This window comes from Lemur catta, chromosome 4, assembly GCF_020740605.2.
Source record: "Lemur catta isolate mLemCat1 chromosome 4, mLemCat1.pri, whole genome shotgun sequence".
Lineage (NCBI taxonomy): Eukaryota > Metazoa > Chordata > Mammalia > Primates > Lemuridae > Lemur > Lemur catta.
In genome coordinates, this window is record NC_059131.1 from 20661529 (window position 1) to 20686486 (window position 24958).

At 52.8% G+C, this 24958-nt stretch overlaps 1 protein-coding gene across 1 annotated transcript; it reads left to right on the top strand.

The window, feature by feature from the left end:
- Window positions 1-1143: 1143 nt before the first annotated feature.
- Window positions 1144-20262, top strand: FOSL2 (FOS like 2, AP-1 transcription factor subunit). Its single transcript, XM_045549310.1, has 4 exons — window positions 1144-2633; window positions 12496-12747; window positions 16810-16917; window positions 19222-20262. Exons 1-4 carry the CDS (start codon window positions 2532-2534, stop codon window positions 19738-19740), a joined length of 981 nt encoding a protein of 326 aa, XP_045405266.1. The 5' UTR covers window positions 1144-2531; the 3' UTR covers window positions 19741-20262.
- The last annotated feature ends 4696 nt before the right edge of the window (window positions 20263-24958 follow it).

The following is a 24958-nucleotide window of genomic DNA, read 5'->3' on the forward strand; positions in this document are numbered from 1 at the left end:
TTTTATAACTGTAAACAATGACCCCGAGTATTGTTTGGGATTACCGTATCTTGGGGCCCTTGGGGCGGCCAGATGCCGCCAGCCGTTCCGGAAACGCCAGCGCTTTATATAGAGCCCCAGGAAAGCTTAGAGTTCCCGGCTCTATTTTTCTTTCCTAGCAACACCCCCACTTTATAGATAAGGAAACTGAGGACTAGAACTGTGATGTGTTGCGCTGCACACCGATTCACAGTCCGCAATAGCCTCTCAACAGCACATCTTCTCATTCGGTCCTATAGGGTACAGATAGCGCTACTTAACAGTTGGGTAAACTGAGGCTAAGGCAGACCCCCCCCCCGCCGGACCCGAACCTAAGTTCCTTGACTCCTAATACAGTGCTTCTCCAGTCACACCACATCATCTCTGCGGAGCTCCAGAGCAGAGAAAGGCCTTAGGTCATCTGCCCAACCCTTTCATATTATAGGAGGAAACTGAGGCCCAGATTGGATAAGGGAGTCGCCAAGATCTCACAGTTCATAAGTAGCATAGCCTGGCGTTCCCATTCCAAGGTCTGTGCTCTCTACCCTGCGCCGCGCCCCGCCGCGCCCCACCCAGAGGGGCGGGAAGACCCAAGAGTCCAGCTACCCGCGCCCTGAACTTCGCTCCAAAACAGCTGAAGACAACGTTGGGGCACACCCTCTCGCTGGCCGCCCTTTTTTTTTTTTTTATTCGTAACAATCGAGTTTGCCTATAACGCCCGACTACTTCTATTAGATGCGTCCTAGTTGCCCAGCATAGAGAGCGGCTGGAACGTCTTGACTGGTTAATTCCATCTTCAAGGCTACTCCTAACAAATTAATTGTAGGACTGAAAAAATAAAAAAAAAAAAAAGGGGGAAGTAGTAGGCAGACGGCCACGGAGGGAAAAATAGGCAGGCCAGCCCAGCCCGGCGGCGCCGTGCCCCGCCAAGGCCCGGCCACAGGACGGCGCGGGTACCCTGCGCGCCCAGGGCGTCCGCTGCACCCGGCGGCGCCGTGGAAGGCGCCGACAACCGCGCACGGCCGCGCCCTCCCTGCGAGCGGCTCTACGCGCCCGGCTCCCGGCCTCGCGGTGGCGCCGCACTGAACCGCCCGTCTCGTCTCCAAGACTGTGATTATTTTCGAAAATCCGTAGCCGAGACCCGCGCGGTCGCTCTCGGGGCCCCGCCCCGCGCCCCTTCCTGGGGCGGGGGAGAGGCCGTGGCGCGCTCGGGAGCGGGCGAGGGAATCCCTCTCCCTCCACGTCACCCGAAAGCGAGGAAACCCGCACTCGCGTCCTCTAACGCAAATGACCATCTTTGGCAACGTGCGCCAATGGAGCAGACCAAGGGCGCTGGGCGCGGGGGAGAGAGGGGCTAGGGGAGGCCCAGGGCTGCCTTAGCTGCCCCAGACCGCGCGGGCCGCGCGCTCCCACCGGGGCCACCGCCTGCCTTCCTCGCGCGAGGTGTGCGGCTGGCGTCAGCGCGGCCGGCAGCCGAGGCAGGGAGGGGAGCGCTGCGTCGGCCTCCTCCCCTCCCGCGCCTCTTCCTCCTCCTCCTCCTCCTCCCCCCCCCGCCCCCTCGTGCGCTCCTCCCTGCAAGGTGGAGTCTGGGGTTGACGTGAGTGAATCCACATGGTACAGGGGCTGGAGAATAAAGAGTGTGGAGTTGAACTCGTGCCATTGTAGTGACTCATCTCGGGCAGAGCGCAGGGGCTCCGAGCAATCCAGCGAGCGAGCGAGCGGCGCTCGGCGGGGACAGAGAGAGAGAGAGGGCGAGGTGCGGACGGGCGAGGCGGGCCCGTCCGGGAGCGGGCACCGGGGAAGGGGTGCAGGTCCGGGCGCTGGAGCGGCCGCGCAGGGAGCGGGGTCGCGTCCGCCTCAGAGCCGGCTCAGCGTGAACCCCACGGGCCGCTGTCCCGCTGGCGCGCTCGGGGCCGCGGCACAGGCGCACGCTGCCTCCTTCTCCTAGTCAAGTGTCCGAGCCGCTCCGAAACTCCGGCGGCGAGTCGGCCACAGGAAGTTTACTCTCGGGCTCCTTTTCTAAAAGGAGGAAATAGAAGTTTCTCCAAGGGGGCAGCTTTTCTTTTCTCCTTTTTGGCCCTGTCTGAAATCGGGGTACCTAGAGCTGGCAAGCGAGGCTCGCCCGGCTCCTATTCTTTTTTAATTTCCAAATTTTTGATTGGGCCGTGGGTCCCCGGCTGGGCTCCGGCTGCGCGCGGGGGCGGGAGGGTGCGCGCAGGGGAGGGACCGACGGACGCGCCGACTTTTAGAGGGAGGGACTGGGTGGACAACTGGTCCCGCGGCGCTCGCAGAGCAGGAAAGAAGTGCCGTGCGAGGCGCTCGGGGGACACTGTTCCCGGAGTGTCGCCGCCTCCCTGTCCTCGCCCGCTGCGGTGGAGCAGAAACCCGGGAGTGAAGACTAGGGCCCGCGGCGCGGCCGGCGGACGAGCAAGCGCGCAGCAGCCGGTGCGCGGCCGCGGCGAGGGCGGGGGAAGAAAAACACCCTGTTTCCTCTCTGGCCCCCACCGCGGATCATGTACCAGGATTATCCCGGGAACTTTGACACCTCGTCCCGGGGCAGCAGCGGCTCTCCTGCGCACGCCGAGTCCTACTCCAGCGGCGGCGGCGGCCAGCAGGTAGGTGCGGGTCCCCGGTGCACCTGGCGGCGCGGGCAGACCCCGCCCTCTTACCGCCGCTGTCTCTTTTGCTTTCTTTTCCCTTTCTTGACTTGGCAAGAAAATATCTACGGGCCACCGTTGTAAGTTACGGATTTTCGTCCTGTCCTGCCCCCCCCCTTTTTAAACTGGAGGGAGGAGGAGTGGGCTTGAAGAGCCAACGTATCCCTTTCTCCACACTACATCCTATCCAGACAAGCTCCAGGAATTGCAGGACCCCCTACCAGGAGCCTGTTACCTCCTTCCAAGAACACTCGCCTCCTCTTCTCCCTTCCCCACCCCCCACCCTGCCCCCGTGGTGGACACACAAGGAATTCTTTGCACCCACTGGCCCCTCCCGACGCCCTGGGACCCCATTCCTGCAGGAAGGCACTCTCCCTCGCTTCCCCTCTTCTCCATCAGTCTTTGCTCATTTCTGAAAGAGGTTGGGGACTCAGAAAAATGGGTAGGCTCCTTCAAGTAATCCGGAGTGAGGGCGAGGGTTGCCGCTCTGGGAATCAGGTGCGAAGGTCAGGAAGAGACCATTCTTGATTGGCTCCTGCCAACGCCTGTGTGCTCCATGCCCCGCTCCTTAAGGGTTGGGGGGCAGGAGCCTGTACTGCCCCCAAAGAGGGAAGGAGCACCCTGAGGGTCTGGGGGTACCTGGGGCAAGGAGGCCAGCAGACAGAAGTGGGGGAAGAGACATCACTTAGGCTCCCGGGTGGTTCTGGAAGCAGAAAACAACTTGTTTCCAAAGCAGCCAGACTGGTTTGCACTGGAGGGATTGTGTGTTGGACAATCTGTGTGTTTATAAATACTAGAAAGGTGCTGGTGGGATGCCTACCCTCTGCAGCAGGCCCCCCACCCCCTGTCTTGTGAGAGAGCTGGGTTAACACACAAGGCCCGTTACAACGTGAAGCCCACCTTGGTCAGCATCTGTAGTCTCTAGCAAAGTCGGCTGCAGCAAGAGATGCTCTATAAAGCAGTGGCCTTGACTTGTAGCAAGGGCTGGGGAGGGGGGCTTCCAGGGAGGAGTGGACCAAGCTGCAAAATATAATGGAAACATGGCTCTCCTTTGAATCTCTTTTGGAAAAAACAAAAGAAGAGAAATACTTCATTCCAAGGCGATTCTCTATACCTGGTGAGTCCCCAAAATGTTTTTTCTGTGTCTTCCCTCTACCTCTCCTGGTGCCCCCATAAGCACTCGCTGTGGAGAGCCTTGTCTTTTCATTGAGGGTGCAGTCAGTACACCCTTCATAATGAGCAACAAGGTGATGAGTTTAAAATCTTATCCGAAGAGTTGTTGATTATGTTTGCTTCCTAGCCCCGTTGGTGGTTTGTATTAAATCCAAACATCATTAGGCAATGGACTAGAGGGGTTAATAGCCAATCCCTCACTCTCCAATTCAACAAACTCTAAAATGCCTGTTTCTTCCTCCCTGGGTCAAGAAGGGATCTTTTGATTTCTTCTCTGTTCCTTTCACTAATGTGTCCGTGGCAGTGATCACTGAGCTATTACAGTCTCACTGCCTGGCTTCGCTTAGACCCGGGGCCTGGATGGGAAGTCAGACCGGACATCAGTGCCCCAACTGAATAATCTGTGTCACTAGGGCTTTGAGCCCAGGATGTGAGCGGAGGCGATTCCCTGTTTTGGAAGAAAATCAGACAGGAAACCAGTGCTAGGAAGAAGGAAGAGAACTCAGTCCAGCAGAGTGTAGTGGGGCCTCATTACCGAAGCAAAAAGCAGCTGTTGGCTAATTCCTAGCGTGCTGTAACACATGAGGATTTTGCAATTAGCAATAACCAGTGCACAGGGTTCTCGCATATGCTCCTGCCCGTTCAGCCGGGCAGTGTGAGTGAGGCACCTTTCAAACCAGAGGGATTGGGAAGGTACTGCCACTTTAGACAAGTTTCTCAGTCTGCCTGCTCCTTGGTCGTAGTGACCAAGGTGAGTGGGGGGCAAGGAGGAGTGGGGAGGGTTTTTCCATCATTGCTCCAACTTTGAGCAAAACTGTTCTGTGGTCCTAAGGACTGACCTCAGAGGTTTTTGTTACTTCACAAGTCTGTGCTATGACCCCGCCCTATCTCAGGCTCAAGGTAACTTTATTACATACCAGATAAAACCTATAATCACTTTATTTCTCTCAGCTTCCTTTACTGGGAGACTTTCTGGCAGTTAGTGGATCGGCCTGTCTCCTTTATGGCATCTCAAGGAACCAATCAGTGTAAGATAGGGTTCTCTGGTTTTTCCGTGGGCAAGTGAATAGGATTTTTCCAGGTCTCTCTGAGGGGGTCCAATATTCCCAAAAAGTTTGTCGTTGGTTATTCAACCCTGAGCTTTCCTTTGGTCTTAACACATGGCCATGAGTTCCAATGACGTTTGGGGGTGGGGGCAGCAGACAACTCTTTGTTAAAGCCTCTGTTCTTATATATGGCAGGAACTTGAAGCATGAAAAATATTTCCTGTTCCAGTTATAGTTTTAATCTCAAAGATTGGTCATTGGTGATTTTGTTTTGTCAGTAATAGTGGCACGCATCTCCCCCTCCTGGATTTTTCTTTTTGTTGTTGTTCATGTTTTCTCTCTCCTAACTTTTCCTAGGAAAATACCTCCCAGATATATGCCCTGCCTGGCTGCTTGACTATTCCGGTTTCAGAGCCTGAGCATTACGCAATCCAGCCAGTTACACAAACATAGGTCATTTCATAACTTGTTTTCATCAGCTGGGCCCCCTTTTTATGAAAAAACAAAACAAAAACAAGACCTAGAACTTTTCCAAGGCTGCTATTTGTCTGTTTCTCAGATAACTTGTGAAAATAAATCAAGGGGGGTATTTCCTTTTGGAATCAAGGAATACCAGACTAGCTCTCTTCCTCAACCACCCTTTCCCAAGACAGACAGACAGACAGACAGACACACACACACACACACACACACACACACACAAAATTCCCCAGAGTGAACTTTTGCCAACTGTACCAGACTGGGACATTCCTCACATCAAAGAACTTTTACCAGAAATGACTGTGATTCCCAAGTCAGCCTCAATCATACCTCGTTAGTGCCCCCTACAGGACATTTTTAGAAAAACTTTCTTGGGAATGTATTTTTCCAGTCGCTGAGTGTTAACTTTGTTCATTTTCTGAATTCTTAGAATTTCTTTCTTTTTAATTAGGGACAAATAAATGCCATATATTTAACAGTGGTTAGTTAGGAGCTGCTTGACTTCAAAATGAGTTTCTTTTTAAAATTTTGTTCTAAATAAAACGTGGTTGAAAAAGGAGTGCTTTTTTTCTTTCCCTATTTTGATGTCTGTCTGTACATTAGGATGCCCTCATGGTGTTTCAAATTTCCAGGGCTTGTTTTCTTGATGTGTTTGTATTAGGAGGGGGAGGGTCGTTCAGAATTGGTGGGAATGTGGGCGGCATATATTAAGGGTCTGGGTGCTTTTTTTTTTCTTTTTGCCTTGATCTTACAGATGTTATAGATTAGGATCAAACAAAATGTTATCCCAAGAATTTGTCTGTTCCTCTGATTCTTGATGGTGGAAGTCAGCTTCACTTTTTCATCAAAATGAGTGGGGTGAAATAGCAGTCATGTGTTGTCTGAGTGGCAGCTGAATTTTCCTATCCAAAACCCTGAGTGTGTTTCCATTCTTTGATTTCTGCCTGTTTTATCATTCAAGGTGAGAGTAAAATTAGGAGACTTGTTCTCCTCTTTTCTTATCTTGATACAAACACATCAGAACGTATACATCCAAATCACTGCTGTCCCTTTCATTGTTTTTTCCTTGAGGAGACTAAAAATTTATTGGAATGCCGTAGCAACTGCTCAGACTCGGAAAGGTTTTGCACTGCCCCTCTTTTGGAATTGCTTTCAGCACATTCTTTTGAAAATCCTCCCTGCTAACAAATCTTTGTCCTTTGAAGGGTGAATTTGATATTTGAAAATTACCAAAAGATCTTTGGAACCAAGTCTGACACATGAAGTCTGGGTGATCAGGCTGACTCTAAAGCAGAGCGTGACCCCGTGTCCCGTTGATGTCAGGAGGCTGCCTGGGAGAGCGCTCCCCGTGAGCGAGGCACACCTAAGTAGGCACCCTCAGTGAGAGCACCTTTGCCATCAATATCTTGCATTTTTCCCTCTGTTAAACAGGAATAAAGATACTGGTTTTGAGAATTAAGGAAACTAAGTTTCCGGTCTATTCACTGAAAGAAAGGAAAAAAAAGTAGCATCATCGGTTGGTGGATATGTCTCATCCATGTTGTATGTGGTATTTGTTGATGGCCACAACGTTTCAAAATAATGGCAGCTGCCCTGATTGAGGCAAATATATCTGTACCAAACCCCATTTGGTAACTCTACCCCTCCTCAGCTCCCTGGGCTGGAGAGCGAAGGTGTAAGATTTCTCTTGGCCCACCCCTGTCTCTCAGCCCTGTCATGCGGCACTGAGACCAGCAGGCTCACCCACCAGTGGTTCTAAGGGAAGATGAGACTACAGGTCCTTCCTGTCGAAGGCAGAGCTGCCGAGGACTGGTGGGAGTACCAACGGGGCGCAGAACAGCGGAGTGAATTCACCAGGGCTTTGGAGTGGGGCTTTTGGTCCAAAGGGCCCTAGAGGAAAGAAACCGGGGACCCTGTGGGAGACGTGTCTTTTCCTCACAAAACTTTTCTTCCCTGCTTCTCTTCACCCTGGCACTGAGGGGAGGCAGGTGGAGTGGTTCTTTCATGTGAACCTGGGAAGGAGTGGAGGGTGACAGGACGCCGGTCACCTGAGATAGCATTTGTACACTGTCGCACTGTGGGAATTCATGAGTTATTAGCAACAATTTCCATTGTGACATAAGTGGCATTTCCTCAGAGAGCAATGAAAGATCAGGGGTCAAAGTGATGTTCGATGTGGAGCCTGTGAAGACTGGTTCGATTCCATACAGAAGGCTTTGGAGAACATCCCAAGTTCAGTAAAAATACAGCACGTTTGCACTCAACGGAACCTCAGCAGGGATATTATGGGAAGTATGAGGCAGCATTTGTCCTTAGCTTTTCCTCTTCTCCTGAGCCAGTTTTCTGAACGGTTGGAATTTTCCTTTTCCCATCTTGGGAATCTAAGAAAGGGGATCTTAAGAGGAAGAACCAAGTCCCTTCCTAGACACACACAATCATACCTGCTCACCTGATGGGCCAGGTCAGAGCCCACAGGGGTGCCCGCGGCTTGAATGCTTGGAGGCCCAGAGGAGAATCAGTCTGATGGAGGGGATGGGCCAAGACACCAGTCCCGCCCCACTCAGGAGTCTCTGGGATAAGCCCTCTCCCCCATCCAGGCCTGTAGGCAACGGGGCCCAAACTCTACTTCCGAAAAGGCGAGACCCTCATTTCTGAATCAAAGGCAGTTTTCCCAAATCAGCACCTGCTGGGCTGAGGGACTTCTCTGACCTGCTGAAGTTGGGCAGCCTTAGAGGCCCAGTGTTCTCAGCTGTCTTTCTCATTGACAGTGGGAGGGGCGCGCATGTGCTAAGCGGCCCCGGAGGCCCTAGGCACAGGGTGCTGCAGGGTAATGGGGGTTCCCGTGCTCAAAGACCCACAAGAAGGCTTGTAAGGGCTTGGACTTCGCCTCAGGGTCTGGAGATTCAAGCCAATGAGGGAGAGGCTGTCCCCTTGGCTTCCAGGGTTAGAGGAATGTCTCAGTTCTGATTTTTTTGCTTTCTTTTTTCCTCTCTTTACTCTTTTCCCTCCAGCCTGAGCATGGGAGATGAGAATGATCCTCTAGGACAGGGATTGACAAACTATGGCCCAAGTATTTTTGTAAATAAAGTTGAATGGAGTGCGGGCACGCCTGTTTGTTTACACATTGTCTCTGGCTGCTTTCACGCTAGAATGGCAGCGTTGAGTTTTCACAAAGATTATATGGCCCGCAAAGCCTAAAATATTTGCTATCTGGCCCTTTACAGCAAAAGTTTGCCAAACTCTGCTCTAGGATGTTGATGGAGACCACTTTATCCTTTTATAGGCATTCTTGCCTACCCAGAGGTCACAGTTAAATAAAATATTCGGAGGCTTTGGCAGGCTGGAATGCCATAGGCCATCCTGCATCTTCAATCCTGTCCCAGAGGAGCAGTGTCCTGGGGCTACAGAGCCCCAGGGGAGCCATGTTAGGTCCTGAGTTACCTCTCCCCAACCCCTCACTGCCAACACACACCTGGTACTGCAACAGGACAAGTGCCCTAAGGCTGGCGGCTGGGAAACTCCATCTTGGTTTCTGTTTAATGTTAACTCATTCGTAGAGAACCATGATTTATTCCCAGTGTGGCATTTGGCTGATTCTTGGGTCTGTTGGCACAGAAGAGTGCCAGGCTAACTTCTGGGACCACAAACTCCTAACCTCACCTCTTCTCTCCTATCCCAGTGTCGCTTTTTGAATAACACGTTCAGAGTTGAGACAGGACCCATCTCCCAAATCTAATTAAAACTTTTTTGTCTCCCAGAGAGGCTCCTCTTGGAGACAAAAGCCTTCTTTATCAGAGCCTCAGGCCCCTCTGGGGATGGGACATTGTTTTCCTTGCAGTTTGGAGCCAGTGTATTATCCAGATGGCTTTAGCTCCTGTCTGAAACAAGGTGTACATGCATTTCAGAGGCAGTCATTACCTCCTGCCTGGTTTTTATTGCTGTCTTGTTTTGTCTAGAACAAGCCATTGCTGCAAGGAATGTGGCTGGTGTATACCGGGGAGCACATTCTGCAGACCTGCCTTCCGCAGCGGTGCACTGGAGTGCCCGAGAAGGGCTGAGAGTCATCCACTTATTCCAAAGGATCTTAGTTTTCTAAGCCTTTTTTCTTATTTTTTCTATTCTTCCACAGGCATTAAGCCTCTAAGCTTTGATTTAGGTTTTTCGCTTGCTTCCCCAAGCCTAACGTGGAGCACTTTGTGGATTGAGGTGTGACTTTCCTAGGTGCTTTCCTGAAAGGATAGCTAACAGCTCCCCCACGGAGACGAGGGTCCCACTAAGCCTTTGTCCTGGGTGCCTGGGGTGCATGTCAAACCCAGAGTGTGACTTGGGGAGAGAAACAGAGTTAAAAAGTTGGGTGCTTCCCAGGAGTGGGAGAGGCTGGCAGTTCTCCCCGCAGCCTCCTGTGCAGAGTACACAGGCGCGTAAGGATGGCGGTGCCGCCACTGATGGCAGTGCTGATGACGACGATAGCACCTTCCATTTGTTTGCAGCAGTGTTTCTCAACCCCGGCTGCACACTAGAATCTCCTTGGGAGTTTTTGAAAAATACGTTTATCAGAGCCCCACCCAAAACAATTATTTTAGAGCTCTAATGGTGAGGCTCTGGCATTGGTGTTTTTTCTAAGCTCCTCAGCTTGCAGAAAATATTCTAATGTGCAGCCAGAGTTGAGAAGCACTGGTGTGCTGTGATTACAAGTAGCTATTTATTTAATCCACATGACAGTTTAGGGTTTGGTTAGGGTTCCCCTTTACATCCACGGGATTGAGTCCTCAGTGCTTTGCCCAGGGCAGAGCACTTAGTAGCTAACCAGACCCCAGCCTAAGCCTCCTGACCCCAGGTGCAGTGCCAACTCCCTGCCCATCCCATCCAGCAGCCTAGGAGAGAAATAGCTATCTGGATCGTGGTGCTTCTGCACACCCTCAGCCATGCCTGCTGTACTCACGCACTCTGCCTCCACACAGCCCCGCCCTGGCTGTCCGCTTTTTCTCCTTGAAGATCGTTTTCTACTTGGATCCTTCCCTGTTGGCTGCACCCTTCCCTCCTTCACACGCACACACCCATACACATGTGCTTCTTTTTTCAGTTAGCTCCTGATGAAAAGCCCAGTTGTCTTTGGCTTTGGAGGTGCAACTCAGAATCTATTGCTCTGGGCAGCTTTCCCCCAGAATCCCAGAATCCATTGCACTGGGTAGCATTCCTCGCAGAATCCCAGAATCTGTTACACTGGGCAACTCTCCTCCGGAGTTTCAGGATCGATTGCACTGGGTAACTTTCCTCACAGAAGCCCGGAATCCCTTGTGCTGGGCAGTTCTCTTCACTGGGTGCCAGTGGCCTGGAACAGTCTGGGAGGTGGGGCAGCCACATCCCACCGCCCAGGCTTGGGTCAGGTGGGCGGCAGGGGGCAAGCGAGGATGGGTCTCCAGCCCTGTCAGCTACAGTGAGGGACTCTAAGCTTCACTTTATTTGCACAGCAGGAACCCAGCTGTTGTCACAGGGCAAATACAGTGTTGGTGGCAGCTCCCATTGCTGCTAATGCTTCTAATCCTGATTGGTTGGAATTGGACCAGACTAGCGGGGCTACTGCAGCATCCATGCTGATGACAGTGGCATTTCATCTGGGGCCAAAAGGACCTGTGGGACCTGTGTGGTGAGAGGGAAGGTCTGTAGGAACGCTTGGCAGGGATGACCTGATGCTCTGTCTGAGGGCGGTGGGGGTGGATACCAGCACTTAGGGCTGGATTTTGGAAAGAAGGAAGCAGTACTAGAGAAGCTTGTGTAGTGCCATGTTTGAGAGCTCTAGCCTCTTTGTCAGGCTGAACTGGGTTGGAGTCCTGACCCCTGCTTATTAGCAGTGTGGCCTTGGGTAAGTTACTTAATCCCACTGAGCGTAAATGTGTGCCTCTGAAATGGAGATAATGGTCATTCTTACCTCAGAGGGAGAATGAATGAGCTAATCTAGGTAAGACATTAACATGGTGCCTGTCGATTAGTAGGCACTCAGTAAGCATTAGCCGTCATCATTATTGTCGTCATTTCACCTACCGGCTTAGAGAAGAAACTGGAGAACTTTTTGTGGATACAGTAGTCACCTGAGGATGAGGGTTCACCTGGGTTCTGTTAGGGGGGCTTTCCCCTAAAAAGCTGGAAGTCGGGGGCTCTTCCCTCCTCCCCCTTCTCTCATTTTCCAGTAGCAGACTTGGGAAAGGTCAAGGCTAACTGCTGAGGAGCACAGCCCATTTTAGTTTTTGTACTCTGTCATCATATTCTAAATAGAATGCTTCCTGCAGCATGTCCCAGGGAGCTCCTCAGCGTGGCATGGGCATAAATCAAGAGATGGGGAGAAAGCTCTGAATTAGTAGCACCTGAGTTTCCCATAGACGCACCTGTGAACACAGACAGACAGATATGTAGGACAGACACAGCAGGTCTGGCCCCAAGCAAGGTGCCGATGAACGGAAAGGAGGAGGGACAAGGGGACCAAGAGGAAGTCTGGCTGCAAATGCCACCACTTTTTATTCTCATGGATTAAAGGACACCTTCTCATGGACCTGGCCTTGCCCTGGTAGGGTCATAGCCCTAGGATGAACCTCTCTGGGAAGTGACAAAAACAGACACAATGTGCTTCTTGGTGATCATTGTTGCTCCAAAGCTGCTGGTGTGCAAATCTCTTCAAGGTGTCCTGAGCCAGTACCCTGGGGAATGATTGGCAGGCGACTTAGGCCCAGGAGGCCCACATGCCACATCCTGCAGATGTGCATCCTGGAGGGCTACAGAGAGGGCCTGCTGAGTGTGAGTGGGTAGGGACCACATCTGTCCTAGAAATCATTTGGGATGTGACAGCATCATCTCTCAGCCATCTGGGGATGGAGTCCCCAAGACCCCAGTCAGGGAGCAGGTCTGACATGAGGCCCCAGGAACAGTTAAGGCCCCCTTGATTCCTGGATGTATGAGACTTGCCCAGGACTTGTCCAGGGAAGCCCACGTGGGTCCTGACCTTGCCTTCCGTGCACTGACCCTGCTCTCTGCTGGTGTTGGCCTCTGCTCTGTTCCATATTTATTTGTTCAGCATCCTGTTCTACTCAGTATTTATTGGCTCCATTGTATTTTTCTCCCCATTTCAGAAATTCCGGGTAGATATGCCTGGCTCAGGCAGTGCCTTCATCCCCACCATCAACGCCATCACGACCAGCCAAGACCTGCAGTGGATGGTGCAGCCCACGGTGATCACCTCCATGTCTAACCCATACCCACGCTCACACCCCTACAGCCCCCTGCCGGGCCTGGCCTCTGTCCCAGGACACATGGCCCTCCCGAGACCCGGCGTGATCAAGACCATTGGCACCACCGTGGGCCGCAGGAGGAGAGATGAACAGGTATAGCTTGGGCCAGTGGCAAGGAGCCCCATTAGTGGCTTTCAGGGCCTGAGAAACATAGAATATTCTGCAGAGTTGTAAGGGGCAGGGTTAATGTTCTGGGAGCACTGAGGAGACAAGGGAGGGGGACAAGGAACACATCCTCCTCATCACTGGAGGCAGAGCTGGAGAATTGAGAGCCAGGGCTGGCTCTGTCTTCTCACTCATGTCTCTTGGAATCTCTGAGTCTCAGTTTCCTCAGCCACAAAATGGGGACTGTGCTTCCGACTAGCCAGGACTTGCTGCTCGGGTGAGGTCAGGTGTGGGAGCACATGCTGCAAGTGGTACGGTGTCAACACACGGGAAGGACTGTTGTGACTGGCCGGCAGCAGTATCCTTCTCTGGTCCTTGGCAGAGGGGCCCCAGGACAAGTCGCCAGTGAGCCCTGGCTGTGAGCTGTTGTGGATTAGCCCCAAGCTGTCTCCCAGTGTGTGGCACAGCCAGGCACCCAGCAGACTGAAAGGGTCAGGCTCTCGGTACTGCCCATGTGACTTTCCATTTCTCCTCAGTGTCCCAGGCCTCCAACTCAAAGCAGGAGCCCATTTCAAGGGCCTGGAATGCATGTTCCAGAAGTACAGTGACTGTGAGGCATCAGGAATCTGTTCGGTTGTGTTAGCTGATGGGAGAGTGTGAGTGGGGGCGGCCGGACATCAGCCTTTCTTCAAGGGGCTCAGCTTTGCGAGGGGGTTGACCTGGCTGGGAGGGAAACCAGAAACTGGTGGGGCCTCTGCTATTTCGGCAAGACTCAAAGGCTCATCATCTGTATCGATGGCGAGCCAGGGCAGCGCTCCGTCTCCTGGTTCCAGAAGGAGAAATCAGAATCATGCATGATCCCAGAAAGAAGGGAATGAGGCCTTCAAAGAGCACCATCTGTCCCTCTGCACAGGTGATACAGCAAAGGCCCAGACACACCTGCCTGGGGTCACTTGGCAAGTGAGTGGGGAAGTCTGGACTAGGTCCCAGTTCCCTGGACTCCCTACGCAGTGCTCATTCTAGAAGGATATGCCACGATGAGCCCAGGGAAGGGAAAATGTGTTAGCAGTGGAATCAGTTTTTCAAATGAGATGTTAACCTGGTGAACCACTCCAGTGACAGCATTAGAACCCTTTCCCATTTCAACCATGCCCTGTCCCCACTCTCAGATCCCCAGGGGCCACAGTGTTCCAATCTAAGGACCTTTCAAACCTGGTTCCTAGTGGATAAAGGTGGATCCAGTGCCAGGCATCCCCAGGATACTGAGAATTATGGGGATCGCCGCTCCGAGGAACTCAGGGGCCCTGCTCCTCTGAGAACAAAGCTGGTCACATCCGCTATGTGTTGCTTTGTTCTGTTGCTGGTGGGACCACAGTGCAGGGCACTTGGGAAGGTACGTCTGATCGGCACTGTGATAGAGCTCACAGTGGCAGGTCAGGCTTCTGCTGCTGGGGCAAGTGGTCAATATCCCCCTCATAGTTGCTTTCCATAATCGCAGCTGTAAATATCACAGGAGGAGTGACCATGATGTCCTTTATAAATACGCCTCCCCCAGGCAGTCCAAGGTGCAGAGCTTTATAGTCACCGAGGAGCTGGATTCTCCCAGGACATAAGCAAGCCCTGAGTGAGAGCCAGGCTTTTGAAGGACGCTTTCAGGTACCAGGACAACAAAGCAAGATTTGCTGAACACTCTTCACTCTCTTCTCGGCCTACCTCACACCAAATTTACAAGTTTATATCCAGAAGGGACTTTGGAGATCATCTTATCTAATTTTCCTCTACCCATTTTATAGATAAGGAAACTGAAGTCCAGAAAGGTGAGGGGGCCCGCCCAGAGTCACACAGTGAGTTAGTAGCACGGCCAGGGCTGGAGTCTACCTCTTTTGACCTTTGGCCCTGTGGTTTTCCCACCACACCACCCAGGCGTGCCCAAAGACAATCTGTCTGGAGAATTTCCTTCCTTTTTTGAGAGGGAGGGAGAGAACAAGGAGCACTTTATCCCACATCATTTGGGAATTCCAGTGATCATCTGGCAGCTTTGAGGAAGCCTGGCAGTAGCATCCTAAAACCTTGGCTGTCTGGAATCCCGGCCCGGGGTCTTTGCTCCAGCTCACTTCTCCCCACCCTCCCCCTGGGGGAGGAGCCTGTTGCCAGGAGCGGCCTCGCCCTCCTCTGGAGCCTGCCCGGGAGGCTCCCTCCGTGCCCAGTGGCACGACTCTGAGGAGGCAGGGAGGGGAGGGTGTGTGTGGCTTGTGGGTGCGTACGTGGTGGTGGCCCCGGCACACTCAGGCTGTAACCATGCTGATCTCGCCGCCCTGAACACTTCCTATGTCGACAGCTCCCACAGTTGCCTCACACCTGAACAGATAGGGAGAGACTTCTAGGCCAACCAGGAGGCCAAAAGTTGTCTAGAAGCAGCCAAGGGGGAGGGAAGGCTTGAAGTAGACCACGGCCAGCCTCCTCCTTTTCTGCCCCTCATCAGGAAGGGCCCTGGGGGGCTTGCTAGACCTAAGGGACCCCTGGTGGCTCTTTCAGTGGCGATCAGCTGCTGGGGCCCGTGGCCAGAATCCCCCTCACAGTGCAGCAGGGCCATAGGCTCTCTTGGTGACTCAGCTGGGCTCAGGTCGAGACACGTTTAAGAGCAGCAAGTATTCAGAGCCTTGGCCAAGTGGCCTCATGACCTCAGCCTGGCTGCGGGGTCACCTCAGCATAGACAGCCACAGGATTGTACTCTCTGATGCCGTGCCCTGATTTGCTGTTTAGAACATCACAGCAATAGACCTCCAGGGCTATAGGAAGCATCCTGGGACTCTGAGCTGGCTTCAGCCAGGACAGGGACACTTTCCATCACAGGGTGGCCAGCAGTCGAGGCAGCATCCCTCCATGGGGCAGCTTCTCTCCCCTCCCCCCAAAGTGGCTTCAGCTTTTTCCCCATGTGTCCCTTGAGGGTGGACCCAGGTCTTATGCCCCCTGGAATCTTCTAAGCCCACAGTCTAGCACCGGGCACATAGTAGGTGTGCAGTCAATGATAAATGAATGCGATGGTGTTTGCATTGCTTTCTGCTTTGACCCACAGCCATCTCCTTGTGTCACCTCTGTCTGAGAGGAGCATCGGGTCTCAGCTCTGAAAGAGCTCTGTGTAACCAGAGCATTGGCCCTGCTTAGTACAGCAGAGTTCTTGCCCTCTGGTGTGAGTGACACATCCCTAACCATCGTCACTGAAGGAGCTAGATCCTGAACTCTTTGCAGGGGATTGTTCTTTGTTCACAGATAAATCCCAAGCCCCTAGAACAGCATCTGGCACATAGAGGTAGTTGCTTATTTGTTGAATGAATGGATACAGTGGGTAGCAGGATTTAACATCCTGGGGGCTCCTCCTCCTCTTGCTTGTCCTGTCCAGCCTAGTACTGTGCCACACCGGGGAGTCCTCAGGGTTGAACTGTGAGCAGCTGACACTCCAGGGTAGGCAGAGGAAGTCGGGAGTGGAGTGGCACCCTTGGCCCTCCCGCTGGTAACAACAGAACAATCCCCCCTGGGTGGTGCTTGCCCGTGTGAGGACTTCGGGCCCAGCTACTTAACCAAATGGGGCTAATGAGGCTTGCAGAGCAGGCAGAGCTGTGGGAGGAGTAATTAGCCAGGTTTTGGAAGAAGCTGCTTAAGTGGGTGGGGCCAGGCCTGGCTGGCAGGCAAGGACTCTCCTGGGGAAACATCGCAGCTCCCAGCTCCGTCTCTCTGGCCTGGGCACTGAATCAGGGCTCACGTGACAAATGCTGCCATCATGCCTGGCTGGTGAGTCCCTGACCCATTGCTGCCCTGCTGTTCCTTTAAACGTGGACATCACCTTCAGGGGCAGAGTCAGCACTTCCAGGTGGCTAAACACCAGTGAGCTGCATATTCTGGGACCTCTGAGCCCAGCCACACTCCCTCTTGGCCTTCTTCCTTCACTTCCGGCTCCAGAAGGGCCTTTTGTCTTATTTAAAATACACTTTTAAAAAAATGCTGCTAACCATTTATCCCCTTCTAATCATGATACTTGACCTTGGTCTTTAGCTGTCCCCTGAAGAGGAGGAGAAGCGTCGAATCCGGAGGGAGAGGAACAAGCTGGCTGCAGCCAAGTGCCGGAACCGCCGCCGGGAGCTGACGGAGAAGCTGCAGGCGGTGAGGAGCTCTGCGCAGGGTGGGAGCACTTCCGGGTGGGCGCAGCGAGAGCCCCCGGACTCCTGGCCCCCCCAGCCTTCTCCTTGCCCACAAGTGCCGTAGGGTCGAATCAGTGGAGACAGAACACTCCCTCCCTTGAGCGCATGGGTCAGCACTGCGCTGATTAAAAAAAGAGAGGGATCTGGGGCTGACCTTCGGCACCAGCAGGGCCTAGAGAGAAGAAACGGACAAGCTGCTTGGGCCTAGCACCTTTTTTCACTCCGTTCCTGAGTGTTCTCTGCTCTCAGACCTGCTGGGGCTCCTGGGTGAGGGATGGCAGAGGGTGTTGGTATCACTGGTCCCTGGGAGCCAGGGCATGTCCAACCTGCCCCCTCCAGGGCTACTTCCCCAAGGTTCCAGCCTCCCTTGCGCCTACTACCAACAGGAGTGGCCCAGCCTGGCCCAGTGGCGTGCTGGCTGGGGTGGGGGTGGGGAGGCTGTCATGGCGGAGACGGGTCATGTGCCAGCTGAGTTGTATTTCCTTGGGGTTTTCTCATGTCTTTCATGGGCCGGAGGGTTCCCCTTCATGTGGCCTTGGGACCTCACTGTGCCCTTGTGAGTCACTCCCCCATGCTGCCTAATTGCCCAGACCCGGGCCTGTGGCCCTTCCCTCTCATAAGCTTGACCTGACCGTCACGTCACTCCCGCCCGAGCCCAGCCGCACAGGAAGGGCCGTGCACCACATGGGGGAAGCCCAGAGCTGGGGCCACTCTCCCAGGTGGAATGTTTTCAAAGTGAGGAGATGAGAGAGACTCTGTCGGTGTTCCTCACAATGACCGGCCCAGAGGGGGCTTTGGAAACATTCCATCACTTTCTGTAACCCTCCCAGGTACCGTCCACCTGCTTAAGCTTCCCTTTGTCCGTTCTGTGTCCCTCACTGCATGAATTCCGTGGTGCCCGTAGTAGTGTCCCGGCGAGCGTGAGTGGGAGCTCTCCGCCAGGTGAGGTGCCCTGAGCGAGCCGCACTCCACGCGAGCTCGCTCAGCAGCGCCGTCCCCAGCGCTCGCCTTACCCAGTGGGCACTTCAGGGAGCCCCAGAATAGCCTGGCTCCTGGGGCCCCTCTGCCTTCTTCCCCTCCTCCCAGGAGCCTCACCCGACTCCCCCGCCTCCCCCGCCCCCTGACCCAGCCGCCCTGAGCCACATCCTCTACAGGAAGCCTCTCAGAAGCTCATGACGTTCGTCAGACCCTTGAGACAGATGGAAACTTTTTTTCACTCCGGAATATGCTGTGCTCTGCTTAATGAGGCTCTTGCCCGTATCTCCTCGTTTGTGAACAGGAATCTGTGTTAGGGAAAAAGTGGGCAGGAGGCTGGTGACACACACCTTTTCCTCTCCCGCAGCGGCGCCCTCCATGGGCGTTTGCTCTTCTGCCTCTCTGGCTTTGTGTGAAAGATAGGGGCTGAGGTCCTCTCGGGGTGACCCTGGCATCCTCCCAAGCCCTCTCAGGCCATCGGGTTCCTCTTCTCTCAAGCACAGTGGCTGAACTGAATGTTCTGTGAGGGTTTGGGGAGTCCAGAAACATGTGCTTCAGAAATCGGAGCAAAAAAGGGAGGAGAGGCTGTGATGGTCCCACCGGGATTGGCTGAGCCCTTATTACAAGCCGGGCACTGTGCTAGGTGCTACAGTCTCCACTCTGATGCAGCTTAGGGCTTAGCGTTTGTGCATCCACAGGTGAGCTGGCTTGGGGTTGAGCAGGAAGGGAAGGAGAGAGAGGGGTTGGGCTTTACTTTCCATGCAAGTCTATTACCCACCCCTCAGGGGCCCCAGGGGGCAGTCAGAGCCCCAAGGCAGTACAGCATAGTAGCACATGGGCTCTGGAGGCAGACACATCAGGAATCAAATCTGGGCTACCCTACCTGCCAGCTCTGTGACTTTGGGCAAATTACAAAACTTCTCTGAACCTGGGTTTTCTCATCTGCAAAATGGGTTGATAACATGTGTTTCCAAAAACTGCTGGAGGATTGAATGAGATGATCTACGAAATGCTTAACACAATGTCTGGCAAAAAGTAGGCGCTCAATTATGGCAGCTACAATTGTTGTTTCACCCCTCCTCTGAGCCTACTTTCCTTCTTTTGAATTAAAAGGAATCTTGAGCCTGCAGGTGACTCAGAACCAGCGGGGTCTGTGGCCAGGTGTGTGAGCTGGTCACTCACAGTCGTCTGAGGACATTGCTTGTTTTCCCTTTCCTGCCTGGATCAGAACCACCCCTCAGCAGGTCCCTGGCAGGTTGCTGTCCCTCACATCCCTCTCTTTCCCCTGCAGGAAACGGAGGAGCTGGAGGAGGAGAAGTCAGGCCTGCAGAAAGAGATCGCCGAGCTGCAGAAGGAGAAGGAGAAGCTGGAGTTTATGTTGGTGGCCCACGGCCCTGTTTGCAAGATCAGCCCCGAGGAGCGCCGATCACCCCCAGCCCCGGGGCTGCAGCCCATGCGCAGTGGGGGTGGTGCAGTAGGCGCTGTGGTTGTGAAACAGGAGCCCCTGGAAGAGGACAGTCCCTCATCCTCATCGGCAGGGCTGGACAAGGCCCAGCGCTCCGTCATCAAGCCCATCAGCATCGCTGGGGGCTTCTACGGGGAGGAGCCGCTGCACACTCCCATCGTGGTGACCTCCACGCCTGCCGTCACTCCGGGCACCTCAAACCTCGTCTTCACCTACCCCAGCGTTCTGGAGCAGGAGTCGCCCGCGTCACCCTCTGAGTCCTGCTCCAAGGCTCACCGCAGAAGCAGTAGCAGCGGGGACCAGTCATCAGACTCCTTGAACTCCCCCACTCTGCTGGCTCTGTAACCCAGCGCACCTCTCTTCCCCAGCTCCGGAGGGGTCCTAGTCACTGCCTCCTTCCCAGGGACCAGCACCTTCAAGCGCTCCAGGGCCATGAGGGCAAGAGGGGGACCTACCAGGGAGCTTCCTGGCTCTGGGGGACCCAGGTGGGACTTGGCAGTGAGGCGCTGGAGGACTTGGGTTGATGTCTTGGAAGCCATGGGGCCTCCTCCCTCATTCATCTTGCAAGCAAATCCTGTTTCTTGAAAAGCCTTGGAGAACTTGGTTTGGTGGACTTAGACATCTCTCTGGCTTCTGAAGAGCCTGAAGCTGGCCTGGACCGTTCCTGTCCCTTTGTTACGATATTGTCTCTGGAGTGATGGTGTCCTTCCCTGCCCCACCAAGCATGCTCAGTGCCTTTCGGTTTCACCTTCCCTCAACTTGCCCCTTCCCTCCCCCAGTGTCAATCTCACTCCCTCTTGGTTTTTATGAAATTTGCCATGACATTTCATCTGGGTGGTCTGAATATTAAAGCTCTTCATTTCTGGAGATGGGGCAGCAGGTGACTGTTCTGCTGGGGCTGACTTGTCCAGAAGGGACAGTCAAAGTGCAATACAGAACCTTCCCCACCCCAGTGCTTCCCAGTGCGCCAGCATCTCCAGAACTACCAGCGGGGCTCGCTGAGCTCCCAAGGAGATGCCACCATCACTGGGAGGCTCAGAGGACCCTTCCTCCTCACCCTCGGAGACGGCTTTTGGAGGAGCGGCTTGGCCAGAAGACGGGGTGTGAGTGAGACGGCAGGGCACTGGTTGGGTTTGCCAAACGCCTAATTACCAGGCCAGGAATAGTGCCAACAAAGCCACACGGGTGTCCTAGCCAGCTTCCCCTCACCCGGTGTCTTGAGCAGGGCGTCTCCTGTAATTACTGCCTCGCTGTTCTGCCCCTGGACCCTTCTCTCCAGACCAGGGAGGCGTCCCTGCCTAGGAACCACACTTCGCTCCAAGTCCCTGCTGGGCTCCGCCCTTCCCCCACCCTGGCTCTCAGGGTGACGCCACCCACGGAGATTTAATGAGCGTGGGCCTGGACCCTCCCCAGATTGCTGCCAGGCGCCCCTCCCCAAGCCTGGAAGGAGCATTTGCGCAGGATGGGAAGGCAGGGCAGGGAGGAGGGCGGAGGGCGGAGGGTGGAGTGGTGTTCGCAGTGGCGGCAGCAGCCCCAGCGCCGGCTTGGCTTGTCCTGGCTGCTGGCCCCTCAGTGAGGCGCTGAGCCTTTTCTGCCCTCTGTGGTCATCTGCCACCTGATGGATCAAGTGCTTTCTCTTTCACACTCCCCTGCCCCCACCCCAGTGTGCTTTTCTGGCCCAGTCAGCAAGCTGTGAACAGCTGGCCTGAGCTGTCGCTGTGGCTTATGGCTTACATGCCGTTCCTGGTTGTGTGTTGAATCTTTCCGGCTGCTGAAATCGGAGATAGAGTGTGTTGCTTCCCACTGCAGGAGAGTTGCCCCCTTCCCAGGCTGCAGGGTGGGGAAGGGGTGGCCCTGGCTTCCAGCAAGAGCCTGGTCCCTGCCTCCCACCGCTCTGAGCTATGAGCCTGTCCTCCCTGGGGCGTGGCTCCCACTGAGCTTCCTGTCCAGGGTCTTGACAATTGTCCTGGGAGCAGCTCCAGGCCAGAACTGGTGGCTGCTGGGCCAGTGCTCTGAGGTAGACTCTGCTGCTGAGATCATCGTATGCAGGCTTGAGAGATCAGTCTCCAAATTTGACTCTGGAGACAGCAGTGACATGTGCACACAGCTGTTCCCTGACACACCGAGGCCACACGTGCTGGTCATTATTTAATGTCCATTTCCTACTTGCATGCACTAGACACACAGAGTGGAACAGCCGTGTGCTTAAAATATACGGCCCGGTAGGACTGGAAGGGATGTGTGCAAGAGTTAGGCCACGCAGAGAGAGGAGATGAAAAGAAAAAGGATTTTGTTCAAAATACTTTGAAAATGTTATTTCCCGCATTCCTTGGCTGTGATGCTGCCCTCCCAGTTCCCCAGCGGCTCTGGGAGGGGCTTTCCTAAGAAGATCGGGCAATTGGGTTCCTGGCTTCAGATGAATCAAAGAAGCAGAATTAGCCAGGAATAGCAGGAGATGGGCAAAGAAAACTGGGGTGCACTCAGCTCTGAAAGGCTTAATCATCTCAAGTGGTATTTGTAGCCAAGTGGGAGCTATTTGGTTTTTGTATATATAGATATTTCTTAAATGAAGCTGCTTTCTGGTCTTTTATTTCTAAAAGCCCCCTCTTACTCTGCTTTGTGCAGCATGGATCCCAACACAGGTCACAGTCGGGGACTTATGGCCTGCCCAGGCATTCCTGAGACAGAGCTTGGCTTCAGTTTAGGTTCCAAGCTGTGTTGGCATTGGGACCAGTGGAAGGCAAAAATCCAGCCAATCCACAGGATTCTAAGAGGCCTCTAAGCTGTGTTCCCTTTTAAGACCCTCTGGCTTTGTCCTAGGAGGTTGTTTGGGGAAGGCTGAATATTCACACTTAAGTGAGGAGCATATGCTCAGTTTACTTCCTTTTGGCTTGCTCGCCAAGTTCTCTCTGTCTCACACACACACACACACACACACACACACACACGCACGCACGCACGCGCGCGCGCGCACACACACACACACACCCTTGTTCCAGAATCACCAGACACCTGGCCAGCTGTTTTCTTCTTCATGGCTCCCGCTAAGGGAGCAGCTGCAGTGGAGATGCCTTTGTGCTTGGGTTAGGACCTGCTGTGCTTCCCCGTGTCCCCAGCCATGAGGCAGCTGCTGTGGACTCTGGCTGGGCTGCAGGCACCTCTGGGACAGCATAGGGCAGGCACTCCTTGATCAGCTGGTGTAAAACACACAGTCCTCTCAGCCACCTGGCTGGCCTGTCTGGGAACAGTCCTCCCCCAGGCCGGGTATATGGGGACAGCTGCTGACACAGGAAAGAGAGGAGATCTCAGGTGAAGCCTAGGGAATTGCTGCAGCCAACTCCAAGCAGAGAATTCACTGGGGAGGTTTTTAGAAAGTGTCAAACATTGTTCTGCCTGTGTTAGCGGCCAGGTGTGTCCACTGTGGCCAGTCGCACAAGCATCTCAAAGCCAAGAGCCATCAGGGCTGCTGCTTCTCTTTCTCAGGCTTTGGGGAAGGGAGTTTTCCTCTGCTCCCACTTGACTCCAAGTGTAAGGGTGAGTTGAACAGCCTGGAGCATTGGTACTGTTTTCTCTGTTTTCCTCAATGATGGACCAACAGTGCTCCTTGCAATCTAACCATGTAAGTTTCAGGTTGATTTCCTTCCCTGATCAGACATCTTTGTGGCCCCTTTAGGAAGAAAAAGAAGAAGAAGAAGCACCCACTATGTGCCAGGTACTGTGTTAAGGCACTTTTATATATATCCTCTTTAGGATGACACTAAGGGATGAGGGCATCCCTTTATAAAAGGTCCCCAAGTAATGGATAAACAAAAACACTTGGAGGTGAGGTCTTTCTTCAAAGACCCAAGGTAAGACTGCCTTTAGTCTAATGTTTGTTCTCAAAGACCTAGCCCCTGCAATATCCTCTCACCTCCAAATTTCTTTTACCCTTCCACATGCTCCTGTACACTCCTCAGATGGCTGGAAGGGTTAACCTGAGTCCTTACAGAATTTGTAGACCAATAGGATATGTGGTGTGTATAACTTTCTTTTAAAAACTTAAGGAAAGGGATCTTGCTACATTCTGCTTGTTGAGTCTTTTTGGCATTCATCTTAAAAGCCAGCATCTCACTATTTATTGACAGATTTGTGTGTGTGTGTGTGTGCGCGCGCGCGTGTGCGTGTGTTTGTTCATGTGCATGCGCACATGTATGTATACATTTTCAGGCGTGCCATGTCCTGTAGCTTTTTAGAGGAAATCTAGTCATTCTGCTACTAATTTGGCATCTTCTCATGCTTCCAGTGCTTGGGCCATACATCAACAAAGGGTTTTAATTTCCCGTTGCTGACAACATGTTCAGGAGGGGCTGGATCAAATTTTGAGGGGGGTATAGGAAAGGGAGAGGGAGAAGAAATTGACATTTATTTTATTATTTATTTTAAATGTTTACATCTTCTTTGTGTTGTATCAAGCCTGAATAGAAACAGATAGCATTAAAATACTCAGTTCCCCTCTCTCTTGCTTCCTTTTTTTTTTAAATTTAGGATAATGATGCTTTTGTTGTTGTTGTTTCTAAAGTGATTTGTGACTTGTGCTGTATAAACTGTATTAAAAGGTTTTGTTTCTAAAAATGGATTGTCATTCCTCTAGGGACAGTGGTCGGCAAGAAATCTACATTGTAAGAGAACAGAACAAAAGATCCTGCCCTGTTTCTCAAAAATTATTTTCTCTGTATGATTAAAAGTTTATTCCATTTATTTCAGTTTGTGTTTACTTGATTTTGAGGAAGAAAATATTTGACTTTGTACAAAGAATAGGTATCAGGGTGTCTTTTCTGCAGTGGGAGATGTATATATAGTATTTTGGTGTATAGTGGAAAACCATAAGCTTTGTGCATCTGTATTTGAGATATGTCAATGATGTGGAGTGAAGTCTGCTATAAGGTTTTGGAGGCAAACGAGATGTACAAGGTTCCTATAGCTCTTTGGGGAATTTAATTATCTTTCTGGGCACTTTTTTTTTCTGTTTTTTAAGTAATGGTAAAATGATCCCATTGGAGAGTCTCCTGCATAGATCTCTCCAGGCAGAACCGTGAGCTCAAAATCTTTGTATAATTTTGAAAATTGAGGAGTAGCTCTGTTCTGAAGCATCTCTGGTGGTGTTTTTTGTTGTCGTTGTTTTGTTCTGTTGTTTTACTGTATGTAATACAAGCCTACAGTATTTGCACTAAAGAAAGCTTGTTAGAAAAAGCTTGCTGCTATGGAAGAAAGAACATATTAAGACTTTTTTTCCCTTGCGGTTTTGTTGTTGTTGTTGTTATCTTTTTCACTTTCAGTTGAGTAGCATTTTGTAGAATAAAATGAATTAAGATTGAAGAGCCTCTGATGATTGGTTTATTCCATCTTTTCTTCCCATCTCTCCTGTCACTTCTTTTTTTCTTCTTTTCCTCTCTACCTTTGGCCCTCGTGGGTGAAGCTGGTCTCTGCTGGTGGCCGGGAGGGTGGCGGCAGGGGGGAAGCAGGGAAGGGCTCGCTTAGGACCTTTCTGCGAGACTGTGAGGTGGGCTCCTGGGAGGGCAGCACA